The 18,953-nt window shown below is 36.3% G+C and overlaps 1 protein-coding gene across 3 annotated transcripts in view; it reads right to left on the reverse strand.

Annotated features, from left to right (window-relative positions):
• The window catches only part of SEPSECS (Sep (O-phosphoserine) tRNA:Sec (selenocysteine) tRNA synthase), a 40,249-nt gene extending 22,240 nt beyond the window's left edge, over window positions 1-18,009 (reverse strand). For 2 of the 3 annotated variants that reach the window (XR_004267126.1, XM_032273512.1), the window contains exons 1-8: window positions 17,694-18,009; window positions 16,394-16,548; window positions 14,601-14,719; window positions 14,130-14,288; window positions 13,081-13,234; window positions 10,078-10,180; window positions 3,465-3,594; window positions 3,240-3,331 (exon numbers count right to left, since the gene is read on the reverse strand). Coding sequence is in view for 2 of the 3 variants with exons in the window: in XM_032273512.1 (XP_032129403.1) it covers window positions 3,240-3,331; window positions 3,465-3,594; window positions 10,078-10,180; window positions 13,081-13,234; window positions 14,130-14,288; window positions 14,601-14,719; window positions 16,394-16,548; window positions 17,694-17,963 (1,182 nt within the window). In the remaining variant the exon portion in view is untranslated. The remainder of the gene's footprint in view (window positions 1-3,239; window positions 3,332-3,464; window positions 3,595-10,077; window positions 10,181-13,080; window positions 13,235-14,129; window positions 14,289-14,600; window positions 14,720-16,393; window positions 16,549-17,693) is intronic. The other variant, XM_032273517.1, reaches the window with a different exon arrangement.
• Window positions 18,010-18,953: the final 944 nt, after the last annotated feature.

Here is an 18,953-nt window from a genome sequence, read left to right on the forward strand (position 1 = left end):
CAGAGTAGGAGACACAGACACCTTACTGTGGCCTAGAAGGCCCCACATGATCAGCCCCACCCTCATTACCACCCTGAACTTAACTCCCACAGTTCTCCTCCTTGCTCCAGCCACACTGGCCTCCTTGCTGCTTCTCAAATACACAAGGTCTACATCTGGCCTACGGTCCTGATACTGGCTTTCTGCCTGACACACACTTCACCACCATATGTGTATATTCCCTCAAACTTCAAGTTCACTCAAATATCATGGTCTTGGGCTGGGCACAGAGATCCATGCCTATAATCCCAGCACTCTGGGAGGCCAAGGTAGGTGGATCACGTGAGGTCAGGAGTTCAAGACCAGCCTGGCCGACATGGAAAACCCCTGTCTCTACTAAAAATATCAAAACTAGCTGGGCATGGTGGCACACACCTATAATCCCAGCTACTCAGGAGGCTGAGGTAGGAGGATCACTTGAACTCAGAAGGCGGAGGTTGCAATGAGCCAAGATAACACCACTGCACTCCAGCCTGGTGGACAGAGTGAGACTGTCTAAAAAAAAAGCCACCTTCTCAACGAGGCCTGCCCTAACCACTGTATTTAAAAATCAGTTCCCACCACCACCACATCATCCCAAATTCTCCTTAATCTGTTCTTGCCTTTTTCCATACTACTTTTCATCTTTAAGCAAACTTTGTAATTTCTGTATTATGTTGCCTGTTTATTGCTGGTTTCCCCCATAGGCAATGTGTGCTCCACAAGAGCAAGTATCTTTATCTACTGTATTGACTGCTGTATCTTTATACATCTATATGCCTGACACATACTATGTGCTCATTAAACATACAGCAAGTTAAGTATTTACTGAATGAATCTTTCCCCACATTCAACTTTACCTTTGCATTTCCATACTATAGACCACACTATTTTAAGTGTTCATTCAGATGCAAAGAAGGAAGCCAAGACAGCCTGATAAGGGTAGAAATGGGTATGAGGTAACACGAAACTGAAGAGATCATGTGTTAAGAAGAAAAAGTCGGCCGGACACTGTGGCTCACGTCAGTAATCCTAGCACTTTGGGAGGCCGAGGTGGGTGGATCACCTGAGGTCAGGAGTTCAAGACCAGCCTGGCCACCATGGTGAAATGCCACCTTAAAAAAAAAGAAAAAGTCAAATTTACAAAATGTCTGATTTATATTATCAATATGCCTTATACTGGATTACTAAATTACAGACCAATTCCCATATTATTATGTCCAAAGTCCAGAGAGCAACTCTTTTAAGAAATATTCTAGAGTCTTTTAAAACTAGAAGTGTCCTGAGATGGCAATTGTCTCCTTCACCAAATAAAGTGGGGAAATAAAATCTTTAAAACTTTTCCAGGATAAAACAACTAGTTACACGAGAGCTCAGAACCACTGGCATCTGAAACAACTCAACTCTCATATAAGCAGATGACAAGTTTTCCTCATCTATAGAAAGCTGTCATCTGACACATGGATCTGTTCCCTTGAAAGATTTGCCAAGGTCTTCTCTTGGCTACAACAATCTATGACCACGAGTGATTACAATTTGGAGTTTATAAAACCAGAGTTTTATTTTATTTATTTATTTATTTATTTATTCTTGAGACAGAGTTTCACTCTTGTTACCCAGGCTGGAGTGCAATGGCGCGATCTCGGCTCACCGCAACCTCCGCCTCCTGGGTTCAGGCAATTCTCCTGCCTCAGCCTCCTGAGTAGCTGGGATTGCAGGCACATGCCACCATGCCCAGCTAATTTTTTGTATTTTTAGTAGAGACGGGGTTTCACCATGTTGACCAGGATGGTCTCGATCTTTTGACCTCATGATCCACCCGCCTTGGCCTCCCAAAGTGCTGGGATTACAGGCGTGAGCCACCACGCCCGGCCCCAGACTTTTATTTTTACTGTATAAAAATTCATTGTCAGACTCACTGAGGTATAATTCACTTACATATAGTAAAATTCGGGGTGTCTGTTTTTTAGGTGTTCGCTTCTATTAATTTTGACAAATACATACAGTCATGAAACCACTACCACTATCAAGATATAAAATGTTTCATCACCCCAAAAAGTTCCCTCCCCAACCCCTATCCTTTAGCAACCATTAATCTTTCTTCTTGCCTTATATTTTTAACCCTTTCCCAGATGACATATAAATGAAACCATATAATATGTAGCCATTTGAGTCTGGCTTCTTTCATTTTGTATAATGCATTTGAAAGTCATTATCTTGTTGCATATTTTGGTACATAAGCCAAGCTAAAAGGTGTGTAGTGGTTTTTCATTGCAGTTTTAAATTTGCATTTCCCTAATGACTAATGCCATTGAGCATATTTTCCTGTATCACGTAAATCTTAAGAAATGTTCTCACAATTAAACAACTACTTTCCCACTGAATGAATTAGCAGGGGAAAGAGGGCTGGGGCACAAGATTTTTAAACTTCTGTTATGTATTCATCATAAGGCTATGAGAAGATCTATGAAATAATACATATGAAAATGTTTTAGAATATATAAAGTACTATTATAAATATAAGGGACTATAATTGTTATTAAGTACTAGAAAGTTACCAGATATAAGAAGTGCACCAGAGGACTCACTCTCTCCCACATAGAAGATGAATAAAACACTGCAGTCTGACCTGCCCTAGCTATACTATCTCTGTCTTTTGGAGTTGTCCTGAATTAAGCTAGTTGTGTTGGAGATAAAGTCCTGTTTTCAAGCATAAATGTTACTTTTCTTTTCATAGCCAATATAACCAAGCAGTTCAACATTCAATAATAACAAGAGATAAATTTATTATTTTAGTGTAAAAAGATAGAGCTAACTTCTGAGCTGGTTCTTCCTCCTGTGACTGACATCTCACACCTAAACAAGTTTTCAGGTTCCTGAAAACTAAAAAGATGACTTCTCCATTTGTCTTTTAAGAGCCTCTACCTTTAAGTGATAAATGAATTGAATTTTACTGAAAAAGAGTCCCTAATGCAAGAGTTTCTAACAAGTAAATAAATAAAAGCAAAATCACCTATTTAAGATTCCTCAAAACATCTGGATAGACAGGCTGACAAAAACTAATAGGAAACCACCTACGGGGACTCCAGATCTGAATAAATACTGTCAGACCGTACTAGATATCTCCCTCCCAATGCAAGCAACTAATAGGCAGAAACACCAATGATTTAGAGTACGGTTCCAGTTGAGAATATTATTCGACACCTAAAGGGAAAGCTTACCTTTCTTTCTTTTAATAGTTTCTTATAGCCATTTGATCCAAGTGATAATAAAGTAATAAGGACATCTAAAGAAGGTGAAGCTGAAGCTCTTCCTGAAATAAGAAGGATACGTTACATTAAGGAGATTAAGGGCGGTGGCTTTGGAAATTAAGATTTATTACAGTAGCCAATGTACAAATGGATTTTTGTTTATTACTTTTTCTGAAAAGCAGTTTATTTATTTACCTGGATACATCTTGCTGATTTCCTGAATGAAGGAATCATTAAAGCCAGCAATTATAGCGCCACCTACTGGAACCATAAAATTTTTGTCCAAGCTCTGAACAAAAGCATCTATTCTACCAACTCGAGCCCCCTAGAATCAATATAATAGTACATATTAGTTGGAAAACAGACAACTGCTATTAGCAAATGAACACCATAACAAAAAATTGTATTGGGGTAATTAATATATTAGCCTGATTTAACCATTTCACAATATATACATGCATTGAATGTATATATTGTACATACATCAAATTGTACACCGTAAATATATACAATGTTTGTCAACTCTACCTTAGACTAAAAATAAACACTATTAAAACAATGCATAGAAATAAAAAACAATTGAAAATTTTTATTTCCTTTGTTATAGTGCCAATAAAATGTTTTTAAGTATTAAACCAAAATTTTTGATGGTGCTCCTTACATGTGGGACTTTAATTTACAACCTGCTTTCACACATAAATCATTTAATCTTCATAACAACTCTGTGAGGCAAACATGGTTTAAGTATCAGCTCAGGTGGGAACTTTAATGAAACGGAGCTTTACACCTTAAAATTGGGTAAGTGAGAATGAATTCATCCCTTGCCTCCCATCTGTACTCCTTTTTTGACAACGAATGTCTACAATGGGTCCTATAACTATTAAGTGGTTTTAAACACCCTCTGTGAGTTCAAGGGTGGCCACCATAACCTAATGGACTGTAGTCATCCAAGTTGCCAAAGAGTTAATTATACATGTGCCTCTCTTTAATGCTTGGACAATCTACTACCTATATGACCATTTTAAGCACTGAGATAACAAAAAAGAAAAGCAAAACTTTTAACATTACTTATTGGAAATTTCATTTGATTACTCTTGGCAATCCTAGAAGCAATGTTTCTATGTAACTCATACTCCCTAATATTATAAACTTAGATGATTTCATTCCACTGCAAATGAACTTCCAGTGAAAATCTAATATTCTGGTGAAAAATTGAATACTTGCCTACTAGAAATGCAAAACTCAGTTCTGGTCCCCATCCAACACAGTCTATGACCTTCTGTCTAATGTGCTTCAATTTTCTCCTCTTAAAAATAGAGATACTATCTAAATTACAACTAAGATAGTCTTTATCTGTAGCCACAGATTTTCAATCTGTATTCACAATCTGCATTCCTCTTAATATTATAACCATATTTGACCTTCATTTTCACACCTCACTATCTCAGGGAGAATAGAAGGAGGAGATAGCTGGCCTATCTAAGAGTCCAGATCCAGGCGTAGATGAAAGCAGCCAAAGCAGGAAAGAGGAGTGGCTGCTCTGGAGGCCATGATACAACTGTTCAAATCTTAACCTTCCTCTTCCTCTTCTTTCTAATTTCCTAATAAACCATGATCAGAGAAAAATCTCACCATATCACATGAAAACAGAAGCAGATAAGACTAACAGAATAAAAAATCCTGGAAAACATGTGAAGTAGTAGCATATAAAAATAAGTGGAACAGAGTTGCTTTTGAATTAACAGTAATGTCCAAGGCTTCCTGAGAGAAACAGGAATCTAAATTGGAAGCAGAAGTGCTGGAGGAACCAGTGCACCAGACTTTGCTAGAATCCTTCCATCACTAAAACACAGAAGGTATTCAAAGGGCAGCATACTCTGTGGCAAGAAAACAAACAGGCCAGACCCAATCTCAGAAGTGGTTCAGAGACCCCCTCTTTCAGCTACATAAGTCACCAGTATATGATCTAAAATTCACACTCAAAATACATCTGAATAAAACCATTTATTACCACCTTCACAGCTACTACCCTGGCCAAAGCCACCAAGAAATTTCATATGGGTTGCTGCACTAGCTTCTACGCTTGCCTCCCTACAGTCTGTTTCCCACATAGCACATCACTCTTTCCTGCTTGAAATCCTTCCACGGCCAACGATCCTATCAAGAATCAAATCCCAAACCCTTAACACACCTTAAAGCTCTACAACCACTGTTCACCTTGTTCATTATGGTTCAGCCATATTGGCCTCCTTGCTATTTCTCACACATTCCAAGCACACTCCTGCCTAAGAGTCTTGGCTGTTAGCTTCTGTCTGGAATCTAGAGAGCTTCAAAGCTTCCTCCTTCACGTCATTCAGAGCTCCACTCACATTCTTGAAGAGCGCTTCCTAGATCACACCATCTAATGATATCCCTCCCTCCCAAATACCTGAGCATTTATCCAAGACCTGTCATACTCAAGGTTTACTGTCTGCTTTCCCACAAAAAAAACAGAATGCTCCATGACAGTTAAAGATTTTGTTGGATTCACTATTTCATCTCCAGTTCCTACCCTCGTGCCTGGTACACAAGTAGGAACCCAGTAAACATTTGTTGAATGAAGTGACAATTAGGTCTGTGAATAAACAGTAGTAACGCCTACTTCCCTCAAGTTCTTAATAGGCAAAGTTGCTGCTTCCCACACTTTTGGAGTTTTACAATCCATTATGGCTCAAATAATTAGTCTCATACACATATTTTTGTGACTTTACTATATCCCTCTCCATTAATCTATTCTAACATCCATACTCCATGAATCTCTTAGTCATTGTAGTAAATATAAACAGAAATATAGGTTATTCAAAACTAACTTCCCTGGGGGCTACATGTGCATACAGAACACTCTATATGCTCAGTATTAAGGTATTCTGGGGTCTCTCCTTAAAAATAAAAAAAATTAAAAACATCTTAATAAAAATAAAAAACATTTTATAGTTTTTCTTCATATATTTATTGTAATATTATTTTCTCAAGAAAAGACTTACGGTATTAGCACTTTGTTTTTCAACAGAAAAATGGGACTTTGGAGTCACACTGAACTAGATGGGCTATTTTGTAGCTACAGACCCTGGGCAAGTCACTTAACCCCATTTAGTTTATTTCTCTGCGTGCAGAATGGGAAGTAGTAGTACACCTAAAATTGTTAGGTCTCAGTTAACAACTTTAAAAGCCTAGTAAGATGCCTGACACATGGAAAGTGTAGTAAATGGTAAATATTAACAATAAGGACTATTGAGATGAATTAAAGCTAACTGTAATTTTTTAGACTGTCATGAAACAGCAACCAGCACTCAATAAGACTCAAGTATTTATTTGATTTAAATCAATAGTGCCACAAACTCTTTTGGTGAACGCCAATTTGGGAAAAATAGAATGTTTATGTATTTGCTCTTTTTGTTTTAAAGGAATGTCCAATTTAATAAGTTCTCATGTTCAACAGCACAGTAAAGATACTACAGTTAACAACAACATATTGTATATTTCAAAATACCAAGAAGAGAGGATATGAAATGTTCCTCTCTTCTTGGTATAGCCTAAATACTCTGACTTAACCATCACATAATCTGTACATGTATCAAAATATCATATGCACTCCATAAATATATCCAAATATTATGTATCAAAGAAAAATTTTTAAAGGAATGTCAACTTTAGAAGGTAATACATTATCTGCAACAATGTCTGCATTTAAAAGTTTATTCACCCAACTTATAGTTTTATGCTTTGGTTAAAATGTTAGTAAAATCGCCTCACAAATGCAGAGAGGTAATGACAAAGCAGAGTATTGAAGATGCACAGCTCCAAGGGCAGCTTTCTTATCGTATTCTGGAGCTTTTTTTTTTGTCTTTTTTTTTAAAGAGATGGTCTCACTCGGTTACCCAGGCTGGAGTACAGTGGTGTGATCATCAGTCACCATAACCTCGAACTCCTACGCTCAATTAATCTTCCTGCCTCTGCCTCCCACATAGCTGGGATTACAAGAACACATCACCACACCCAGATTATTTTTTCCTAATTTTAGTTTTGTAGAGATGGAGTCTCACTTTGTTGCCCAGGGAGGTCTCAAACTCCTAGCCTCAAGTGATCTGCAAGCTTCGGCCTTCTAAAATACTGGAATTACAGGAGTGAGCCACTATACCCAGCCTCTTTTAGTTTTAATCTCTTCAAGTGCACCACCAAATTTTCTAGTATTTAAAAATATGTTATGAGTATCATTAAAATGATCATTATGAAGACTTTACAGGCATCTGGAGAGTACAGAAATATAATGTTAAAAAATTAAATGTACACAATTAATATGACTATGTAAAAGCAATATGCATATGAAACGAGAAAAAGTAAATATATAAATTGTTAAGGGTATTTCTTAGGGTTATAGTGTTATGAATTATCTTCTACTCCTTCCTCATTTTCCTAAACTTTTAGTAATGATGGTATTTGACTTTTAAAAGAAGAGAAGCTGCTAAAAACTACAGAGAAGAAGAGCAAGGAGGAAAGGGAGGGGAGGAATAAAAATCAATCACTGAAATAAAATGTTCTTCAAGATTTCCAGTGTAGAAAATTGTACACCCTTCCTCTATGACCATACGAGTTAGATACAATCTAGTATAGATTAAGTGAAGAAGCCTTAAAAAGTTAGGGTGTAACAAAAAGAAATACCAAGGAAATGGTAAACAGTCTTTCTCTAAACGTTTTAAGAAATCCTGACATGCCATGCCTACAATCCAAGCCACCTCTGGACTTGCTACATAAATTAATCCATTTCCTTATTGGTTTAATGCACCTTGAGTTGAGTTTCTGTTACTTGCTGCCAATGACATACTAACTGATACAAACTTCAGTAAAGAAATTAAGCAAACCAGCGATTACTATTTCATATAAACCACATTTATGTAAAAGATGATACTGATATACTCAAAATGACATAAAAGACAAAAAAATAACTAGATAGTTATCTATTGTGCTTCAGAGCATTTACCATATTGGAGCAGGCCACAGGTAATCTGTGAATAACTTATGCCCACATAACACAAATCACATGTATGTCAAAACTGAATATGTATATTAACATCATTACGCACACAAACTATGTAGCCCATATCATACATGCATAAATACAATACTTCATTTATTCACTGACTCTATTTAATAACCAGTTATTGATTGTCCATTATGTACCAAATTCTGTCTTAAGTATTGAGGGCACAGCAGTGAACAAAACAAAGTTCTACCTTCTACCCCCAACAGAACCTTAATTCTAATTACTGTCAATAACTAGACAATAAACAAACATTACATCAAGTGTTGATAAGTGTTCTGGAGAAAAATAGCAAAAAGTCAACAATTTTAAAAAGCATCATTATTTTATATGTCACTAAGAAAAAACATTACCTGTTAACATTGTAAGACACCACTGACTATAAGACATCACAATTTCAAATGTCAAAATGTAGAACACTACATCTTAAAATCAATGAACATGGTAAAAAAAGAGAGAGAGAGATAGAAAATGCTAGCAAGGGCTAGACACAGTGGCTCCCATCTATAATCCCAGCAATTTGGGAGGCCAAGGTGGGAGGCTCGCTTGAGCCCATGGGTTCAAGACCAGCCAGGGCCACATGACAAAACCTCATCTTTAGAAAAAATACAGAAAGTTGGCTGGGGTTGGTGGCGCACACCTGTGGTCCCAGCTACCCGGGAGGCTGAAGTAGGAAGATCACTTGAGCCTGGGAGGTTGAGGCTGCTGTGAACTGCAAATGCACCACTACACTCCAACATGGGCAACAGAGTGAGACCCTAATCTCAAAAATAGAAATAAAAAAGTAGAAAATGCTAGTGAGAAAGGGGAGGTGTTAGATAGGGTTTGACATGTATGTCAAAACTGAGTATATATATTAACAACATTATGCATATAAACTATATAGCCTGTAACATACCTGCATAAATAAACACAGTATTTCATTTATTCATTCGCTTGGTTCAGTAATCAGTTATTGATTGTCAATAATAACAATCACATATAGAGTTTCTGAGGAAGTCTCACTGACCTAAAGAAAGTTATGCAGCTCTCTAGAAGAGCAGTCCAGTGAGTGGGATAAGCAAGAGCAAAAGCCTGGAAATGCACACATACGACGAAATGGAAGAAAAGAAAGGCAGCAAGGGTGGTTGGAGCAGAGAAGGCAAACGGAAAGCAGTAGAAAATGAAATCAGTAAATCAGCAAAGGCCTTAATATACAAAGCCTTGCAGGCCATAGTTCTTACTATAAGTGACATGGGAAACACAGACATAATTTCAAAATTAGAACCTAAAACAAATGACCAGAATCTAGTTGATGCTTAAAAAATAATACAAAAACCTGCCAATTCCATAGCTATACTAGAATGTTTATAAATGAAGTCATTTCTAGCCTAAGATAATAAGGTACAATAATTCCTTAAATATAGAAGAAATCACATATTTTTAAAAATGGTATAATCTAGTATATTAGAAAAATGAGAATGAAACATTCTCAGAAAGTTAAAAGCTAAACTACTAAAGTATCTCTATGTTGATTCTAGTCTACTACCAAAGCTATCAGTCCAATTACCACCATAGTACAAAGAATAATGACTTTGACTGAGAGATTATCAGATGCAGATTCCTAATACTCCCTAAAGCAGATGGTGATAAATAACTGTTTTTACTCTATCAATTTGTAGAAAAAGTAACAATCCTATAATATGTGAAAATGAATTTTTCCTTGACATATATATCATTTTAAATTCTTACCTGCTGAATGAGGTGCATACACTTTGAAGACTGCACTCCATAAGCATTATTGACTATATGTGGAATGCCAAAATTAGCACAAATCACAGCCAGTTCTTCTAGTCTATAAACATAAATATTCAATAGAAAGGCATACTCACACTGTGCTTTATAAATGATAGTGCAGAAACTTAAAAAAAAAAATTAATAGTTATCCTTAATGTACACCAAGGGAAAAAACGATAAACACTGAGATTTCTATTGCAGTAAACTAGGAAATACATAGCAAGCTCTTTCGAATAAACCTAAAAAAGCTGTTAATGTTATCAATAAATGGAAAAAAATACAAAAATTTATGGAGATGGTAACTTTTAAATCATCTTAAAATTAAAAATTCCCTAAATAGAAAGCCAGAAGATTATTGATAATGACCCTCACAAGGTGGTATGAGCTTTTTCTCCCAACACTTTTGGTTGCTTACCATTCTGAAGCTTGTATCTGCAAAATAATTAGCAACTCTGGAAATCTTAAGAAATCTCACATTAAACATCTCATAAAATAAAAAATGCATTCTCAAATAGACTTTAATGTATTAAAAAATACAGAACATTAAAATGTGTCATTACCAAAATAACATTTTCCAACAACTTGAATACTGAGGAATCTTTTAAATAGCTACTGGTTTTAAATCCACCCTTATCTACTCTTACTTTTTCATTTTACACCTCTCATATTAATCTAATTTGACAGTCTAACTTTATGCAAAGTAAGGTAATAAATTTCAGTGAGAGCATAATAAATAGATGTTCTTTCACAAAGCCAAATACTTCTTGTGACTGAGCTCATCTTTAATAGAAATGTCCTCCTGCTATGAAAGTAAAACTAAATCCTATGTTTTAGAAAAGTTATTAAAAGTTTTCTCTCTAAAGTATAAAGAATTTGAAAGCATTTTTATACAAGTAAAGTCCTTTCCAACAGGATATATTTCAAATATATAGTCTGAATTACCTATTTACGCATAACACATGTTCTTTACCTACTAGATGTCATTAATATATTGCTAACTATAAGGAGGAATAATACTATTATGTTCATCTGTCACAAGTTTTCTTTTTTTGTCCAGTTTGCCTCAGACCAAAAGCGAGTTATCAATTTGCTTCCTTGAAGTCTCATGAACTCAAAACTCATTTTATCACTCATTTTTACAAACCCTACAAATAGACACAAAAATCATTTTTGTTACTTCAAACTAATCAGATGATTTTTTTTTACATAACAGACCTTCTGGGATACACAGAAGTATTTTCTTCATAAAATAAAGGGTGCATGTTCTAATGAAAATATTCCTTAATAAAGGACTTCTTTGAAAATAAGGCTCTATAACACTACATTCTATTTAAAAAATTAAAAAAAATCACTTGTGAGTAGTTTTAAATAATCTGAATTACTTAGATCTGTTAATGGTTAGGGTGTGTTTCAAAAAAGTATTTAAATGAAAGAAGAAACAGAAAAAATATTTTTCATATGAATCAAACTGTTTTCTAACTTAGAAGCCAATGTAAGGTGTTTATCAGTTAGAAGAAATACTCTTCTTTTTTGTAACATTTCCTTTAAGTGAATTTCCTCCACAATACTTTTTGTCTGATTAAATAACTAATAAAAACAAAATGTATACTGCACCCAAAAAATTAAGACTATAAAGGAATAAAGCTTGATGTAAAAAAAATCAAAACATAGTTTTAAAACTTAATAAAGTCAGAAATTCAAACATTACTGTGCATCACCCTTTTCCTACTTCACTCCTACTCAGAAATATTCATTACACAACAATGACAAATTAAAATTTTTCTAACTGATAAAAAACTGTATGAAATTTTTTCTAAAGGAGATAATACAGGTAGAACACTTAACACTGTGCCAGGCATACTATAAAATTCAAAAGACATTAGTCAAAATGAAACAAAAGGAAAGTATCCACAAGGATAAATAATCCAATTAATACAAATATCCATATGCTGTTTTTCAAAATGTGATTTCTATCACATTAAAAATTTTATAGATATCAAAACCATCACTAAAAAAAGATGCGTATTTAATATTTCAATACAAATTTGAAATCTGATTGGTAAGTGATGAATAAACCACAATAGCATATGCAAAGTAATCTTAAAATAGAGTTCGCAGGCTCATGAATGTAACAAGGTAAATTTTTAAGAGCCTAGTTTAAAAACTGTCTCCTACAATCTGCCTATAAGATAATAAAAGCCAACATGGCATTCATCACTGCCAAATAATGTGATTCCATGAATTAAAACCAAAGTATAACTTTATGCTACAAGAAAAGTCCAAAGTCAATATAGTTCTTACAAATTATTACCACTTCCATTCAAAATGTTAAAATGAACCAAAAAAAATTGTAGTCAAAACCAGAAATCTTATTACCAAACCTGAGTCTATTACATTTGCAGAATAAAAATCTGTGACTATCCTTTAGAAAAGTAAACATTTGCTTTCTTTCTTTTTTGCTTTTTTTTATGTTTATATCGTTCCCAAAATGTAGACAATGACAACCACTATGCACATGTAAGTATACATCTGAGTTAATCTTCCAATTACAGAAATTTGAAAGTGAACAACCCTAAATATTTTTTAATTAACACTGATAGCAATGAAAAGAAGTAAACCCAATATTTATCTTAGAAAAGAAGCTTCTATTAAATAATAAGAAAAAAGATGCTAAGAAACCAGAAACAGGATAAAGAGCAAGAAAACAAAGATGGCCTGCATCTACTCGGTGATAAAGGGCGCTCCCAACCCATACTAGTTGTTTTCCTTGTTCTATTTCAAATGTTTATTTTCCCAAGCCACTCCCCTATTTCTCCACAAGGTCAATCTGTTCTCTTAGAACAGGCCATTCACCTATTTACTACGAAGTGTTATTTAAGCATATTTGAGAATTAGTATATCATACTTTATTTAAAAGACTGATAAACAGCTAAAAGACAATATTCACAGATCATTTACCTATCAGGCACCCTCGGAGCAAAACAGGATGTAGTAGAATGAATACACAGAATGTTATCAGGCCCAAGTTCCTGGACTTTAGCCTTTACTGCTTGCAGGTCTGTACGCAGCTCGTCACCTTCCAAAACATTTTCTATCACCACAGGCTCAAAACCTAACCAACCAGAAAACAAAATGTTAGTGTGAACTAAAATAAGGGAAGATCCTGAAACTCTAGGAAGCATGCTATTTTACACAAGAACTCTTTAATATTTTTGTTGGTAGATTAACCTTCCTCTGGTAATAAACATGCGGCTCACTTCTGGTATTAGTCAAAGGAAGGTCAAAATAATGTGAAGGACAACTACACAATTTTAGCACCATATGTCTATTTAACACTTCAATATGACAAGAATGAATTCTGGAAAGTAAGGAAAATAAAAGTTAAACAGATATCTATAGAAGTAATAACACAGACACTGATAACAAAAAGGATCACTTTAATCCAGTTCGATTTCAATCCACAGAAAAGTAAGTCCACTCATTCTCTGGCAATATTTGTTTTATTTTAAAATTCACTTTATTTCAGACAGGACATAAATAATAATATAATTCAATTACTGAAACAAATCACAATCATCCACTTAATGTTTTATCTCCAAAGAAAAACATAATAAATTTCAGCAGCCTAAGGGTCACTGATTCATCTCACAGCCTACAAAAGCCTTCTATTAAAACAAAATGTATACTGTAAATTTTTCATAATTTAAAGATAAAAATTGTTTTCACACTTTCAATTAAAACAGGACGCTTAACTAGCATATAAGCAAAGGTCCCTCAACAAGTAATAATTGAGTAATATTTTATGGTAGATATTTATCCATAAACTTAAAAGTTACATAAAGCAATACAAACACTAAATTTTTTTACATATATTTTACCACAATTTTTTCTTTAAAAAAAGCAATAGGGTACAGATTTAGTTTATTTTTCACTTATCTATATTTATATAAGAAGTCTGAATTTTCTAATTGTGATGTTTAACACATTATATATGACAGTTCTCTTACCTGCAGTGATCATGGATTTAAAGCAGGACTTCTGGTCTATTCGTGGCCATATAATATACTTTGCCTTTGGTCTTTTGTGTCGTAATGTTAAGAAACATAGGGTTAGACTCATACCAGTTGCCATAGGAACTACAAAGCAGTTGGCTACTGTATGGGCACCTACAAATAAGAAGCAAAACGGAAATCTGTTATCCCACTAAATACCCAGCACCCTTCTTGAAGAAATAATATACTTCATCTACAAACTAATAAAAGTTGTAGCCCTATTGCTTCTGTTTCTGTACTCACTCCCAGGAAGTTCAATGCCAAATTCAACTTCTGGGCTTATGGCTCTGATTTTCTATCTTATTCTAAGATATTTTATTTTTTAAAAATACTCTTTTTTGGAAAAGGGCAATAATAAAGGAAATGTGTCAATGGTGTGTTGTGTGTCCAGTCAGCCAAAAGTATTATGATTAAGATAGTACATACCAGCCAGCTTGATAATGTCCAGGACCAAAGAATTGGTAATTTTGTTCAAAAGGCTAGAGCCTGCAGCTTTTGGTTGCACAGCAGAAATATCACCCGATCGTCCAATCCCATGAATGAACCTAAGCAAAAAATGAGCCAAAAACTGGGCAAATACATTCAGCATTCTAAGTAATACAATGTACAAGTACGCAAATAAAATAACCAAAAAAACAACAGGAGCAATATTTGGCTGTTACAGATACATGTTGTAAACTATTAACGATGTGGAACTTAAATTGAAACAACTTTATCAATCATGCTGTGATAGCTGGTTTCCAAAGGCAGCCACCATCAATTCTTTTTCTCCCTATGCCCACATGCTACTCCCACACCAAGTGATGGTGTCTACTTCCCCTACTGAATCTGGGCTGACCTTAATGACTTGCTTGGCCAGGAAGAATCTAGCAGAGTGACTGTGTGAAATTTTCATGCTAGGCAAACCTTCAGATGACTAAACTCTCAGCTAGTATCTGACTGCAACTACATGAGAATCCCAAAGCAATACTCACCCTGCTGAAACCAGTTAATCCAAAGAACTATGAGAGATAATAATAAACAAATGTTTTCAGCCACTTAATTTTAGGGCAGTTTGTTCTGTAGCAATAGAAAACTGGAATATATGAAACATTAAATTATCTTTTTTCTTTCCTTTTCCCCTAATCACATAGTGGACTAAGTTCCAATGAAGATAAGCTGATGTTCAAATATTGCCTTCATTTTAAAAGAACTATATGCTCCTAGAAAATCAGAGTGCAAATCTACTCATTTTAAATCAGATGATATTATACATTGTTTAGATACATCTGAATATTCCTTAAAATAAAAAAAAAAACCCTTTTGTAATTTGAGTAATTTCTGATTGACAGTAAAACATATCAGAATTTCTGCACAGGGGGATTATCAAAGAATACTAGTGTTGTACTTCCTCACCACTGAAATCTCATGTACAAAACATTTGTTACATATATTACCCACCATGTTATCAGCAAACTGTTAACTGAAATTTTCATCTGAATTAGGCACTATCATCAGTTTTGACTGCAGTGGTTTTGACTGCAATATAAATTCTACTAGGCCCAGGAAATTTTCATTATAATATAAAAGCATGGAAGACAGTAGTTTTATTTAAAAGAGTTTACACTTTACAGAAAGGTTAGTGGACAAAGAAATAAGTGATCATATTTGGAACAACTACCAATTAAATTGTTAGTTTAAATGAATTGTTAGAATAAATGAAAAGTTTTCTTCAATAACGCAAAAGAGAAAAGTCACTTAATAATCTATTATACTTATTGCAACAGAGAGGTATTTATAAAATGGGATGCAGTTTAAACACAGTTTAAAACAAAGTTTAAAAGTTCTAACTATAAATCATTCTCAAAAAAACAAAAACCCTACCAATGTTAGAAAAGAAACATGGAAAACTATAAACAGCCTTAACGGATTTTAAACTTTTAAAACCAGATATGTTTATCAGGGTAACAATTCCTAACAAAACGTATAGCCTGTGTTGTTCACCCAGAACCTTACAGGGTAACCCTCATATATTTTTAGTCTATTGTCTTTGAAAAGCACTTGCTGAGATAAAATTGTTTCCATCTCCCTGTTGCATCTGGTTTACATATCCATTTGAGCAGGGGAGAAGTGGTTTACAAACAGACATTTGATAATCTAATAAGATGAATACTGCTGTCATTGTTTTGAACCCAAAATAAATAAACGATAGGCGACCCGTACTACTTAAAAAAAGATACCTGTAATGACGACGAGCAACTAATGCGGATGCAACTCTCCCTTCCCTTTCTCCCACACCACAATTGCCTAAGAAATTGTTGCTGTCCATGATTGCAAGTTCATGTAAAAAGAGTTCAAGTGTACTTTCATCCCAGCCATTCTCTGGACATTTGCCCTTAAACAAAAAAAAAAGTATGATTATATTTAATAAAACTATGGTTCTCTAGAAAACAACAGGAATACATTTTCACTTTTTAATGTGTATTTTGCCATGCTCTTTGTTTGCTAAAATTCAGGCATAAATTCAGCACTATATAGAGACCGCAAATAGACAAAAAGTTTGTACATTTGATTACAATTATTAATAGGTTTGGAAAAGTGATGATAAATGCATACGATGACATTTACTCAGATATTTAAATTTTCATAAGTGAAACTAACTGAAAACCAACATGCCCCAACCCCGATGAAGATGCTTCAAACCAGGGCGTTATGATTGGGGGGTGGGGCGTGGAAGAGAGCAGTGGCTGTCAAACTTCAATTAAATATTGTCTCACGCCTGTAATCCCAGCAGTTTGGGAGGCCGAAGCGGGCGGATCACTTTAAGTCAGGAGTTTGAGACCTGCCTGGCCAACATAGTGAAATCCCGTCTCTACTAAAAACAAAAATTAGCCGGGTGTGGTGGCACACGCCTGTAATCCCGGCGACTCGGGAGGTTGAGTGAGGCACGAGAATCGCTTGAACCCGCGAGGCGGAGGTTGCAGTGAGCCGAGATTGCGCTATTACACTCCAGCCTGGGAGAAAGAGCGAGACTTTGTCTCAGAAAAAAAAACACACACACACAACAAAACTTGCAGTGAAATTAAAATTCAGGAACGCAGACAGGAGGGACGGAAGACCCGTGAAGTTCCGCGGAAACCTCGTAGTTCGAGTTAGCATACAGAGGTCTACAAACACCTTATGTGCTCTGAGTCCTACAGGGTGGTGAAAGACGGAGGCGCGAACTTTGCCCTTCCGCAGAAAAAAAAAAAGTAAACTGGAACTTTCCCTCACTTTTGCATCCCGAAGTTAGAAACAGCGGGAGTCAAAACCCCTACCCCAACGCCCCCTCCTAAGAACAGCCTTTGTCTTTCACTGGCTTTGGCAAGGCTGAGAAGGCACAGACCGCAGTCAGTCAGCGAGGACGAGCCAAACTGAGACAGACTCGGGACTAGTCTCAAGCAGCAAAGAGCTTCCGAAGAGGAAACACCAGGAGGGACGCCGGGTGGAGCCTGAGCCCCGGGGTCGCGGCGGCTGGGGAGGGGACCGACAGCTCGGTACCTTCTCCAGAAGCAACCGTATGAGGTGCTCATGCGAGCGGCGGGCCTCACAGCCCTGCCTCACGTAAGCCGGCGACACCAGTCGCTCGCCCGCCGCGAAGCTCTCGCGGTTCATGACGGCGGTGGCGACCGTGGTCAGTGGGAGAACCAGCTCCACACACCAGGGACACGACAGAACCAGAATGCAACTCGCCGCCTGGACGGTACGGCAGCGCCTTGGGACAAAAAAAAAAACACAACAAGCCACCAACCACTTCTCGCTCCTGCACATGCGCAGATCGTCTCAGATGGCGCGAAAGGAGGACGTTGGAATATTTGAGCATGCGCAAGGGAGCCCGCGCTTTTCGCTGACTTCGGGCAAAGGATGAACTGCAATTAGCCCCGCCCCGCTGCAGCTGATTGGTCTAGTTAAACCCTGGTATTCCTGACAGGAACTTCAAGAAAGGATTTTGCGCTTGTGCAAATCCGGCGAGCCGAGTAACGACCAGATACATGGGGTCTTCTAGGTTGTTCTGTGTTCCAGTCCTGTTGGATGGTTGAGATCTGTGCAGAGTTTGTGCTTTTGCCTTATTTAAACTGATTGTCAGATGCCAAACAGTTCCACACTTATTACTGCCTGACAATCCCATAGGAAATAACAGTGCCCCGCTCCTTTTCCCCTTTGCACTACTCAATGTTTAACCATAGCACTTACCACTCACCACGTGACATGCCAGGCGTTCGTTCACACACACACCCACACACACCCGTGAATGTAAACTCTCTAACCTAACGGCAGGGACTTGGTTTTTGCTGCAGTGCCCTCCACCCCAGGCACCTAAAACAGAATAAAGCAAAGCCTTAAAAAATCGATAATGAATTAACGAATTACTTTTGACCGTTCTGAAACTGTCCCCAAGAACATTTTGTAAAATTGATTAAGGGGGAAGAAAAATTCAAGTAGGCTTACAGCTGCTATTATTAAGCCAGCTTGCCTTATGGCCGACTTTCCTGTAACTGATTGCTATTTACTACCCTAGAAGAATGTGGCCCTTGTCACAAGACTCTTCATTCTTTTTCTGTTTTATAGATAAAATCTAAGACATTGTGAGAAGGTAAGCTTTCTGTTTGCTTGGCTTCTTTAGGTTCTGCAGAACAACAAAACTAAGGATGCCAGCTTGTCTGGAAGGCCCAATAAAAAGCTGATTCTTGGAGAAATGCAGTTGTCACATCCTGATGATTTCATCCCCTTACCCCTATAAATTGATGACCCCAAGTTTTC

Source organism: Sapajus apella, unplaced genomic scaffold (assembly GCF_009761245.1).
Source record: "Sapajus apella isolate SASKATOON/1434 unplaced genomic scaffold, GSC_monkey_1.0 scaffold5, whole genome shotgun sequence".
NCBI lineage: Eukaryota > Metazoa > Chordata > Mammalia > Primates > Cebidae > Sapajus > Sapajus apella.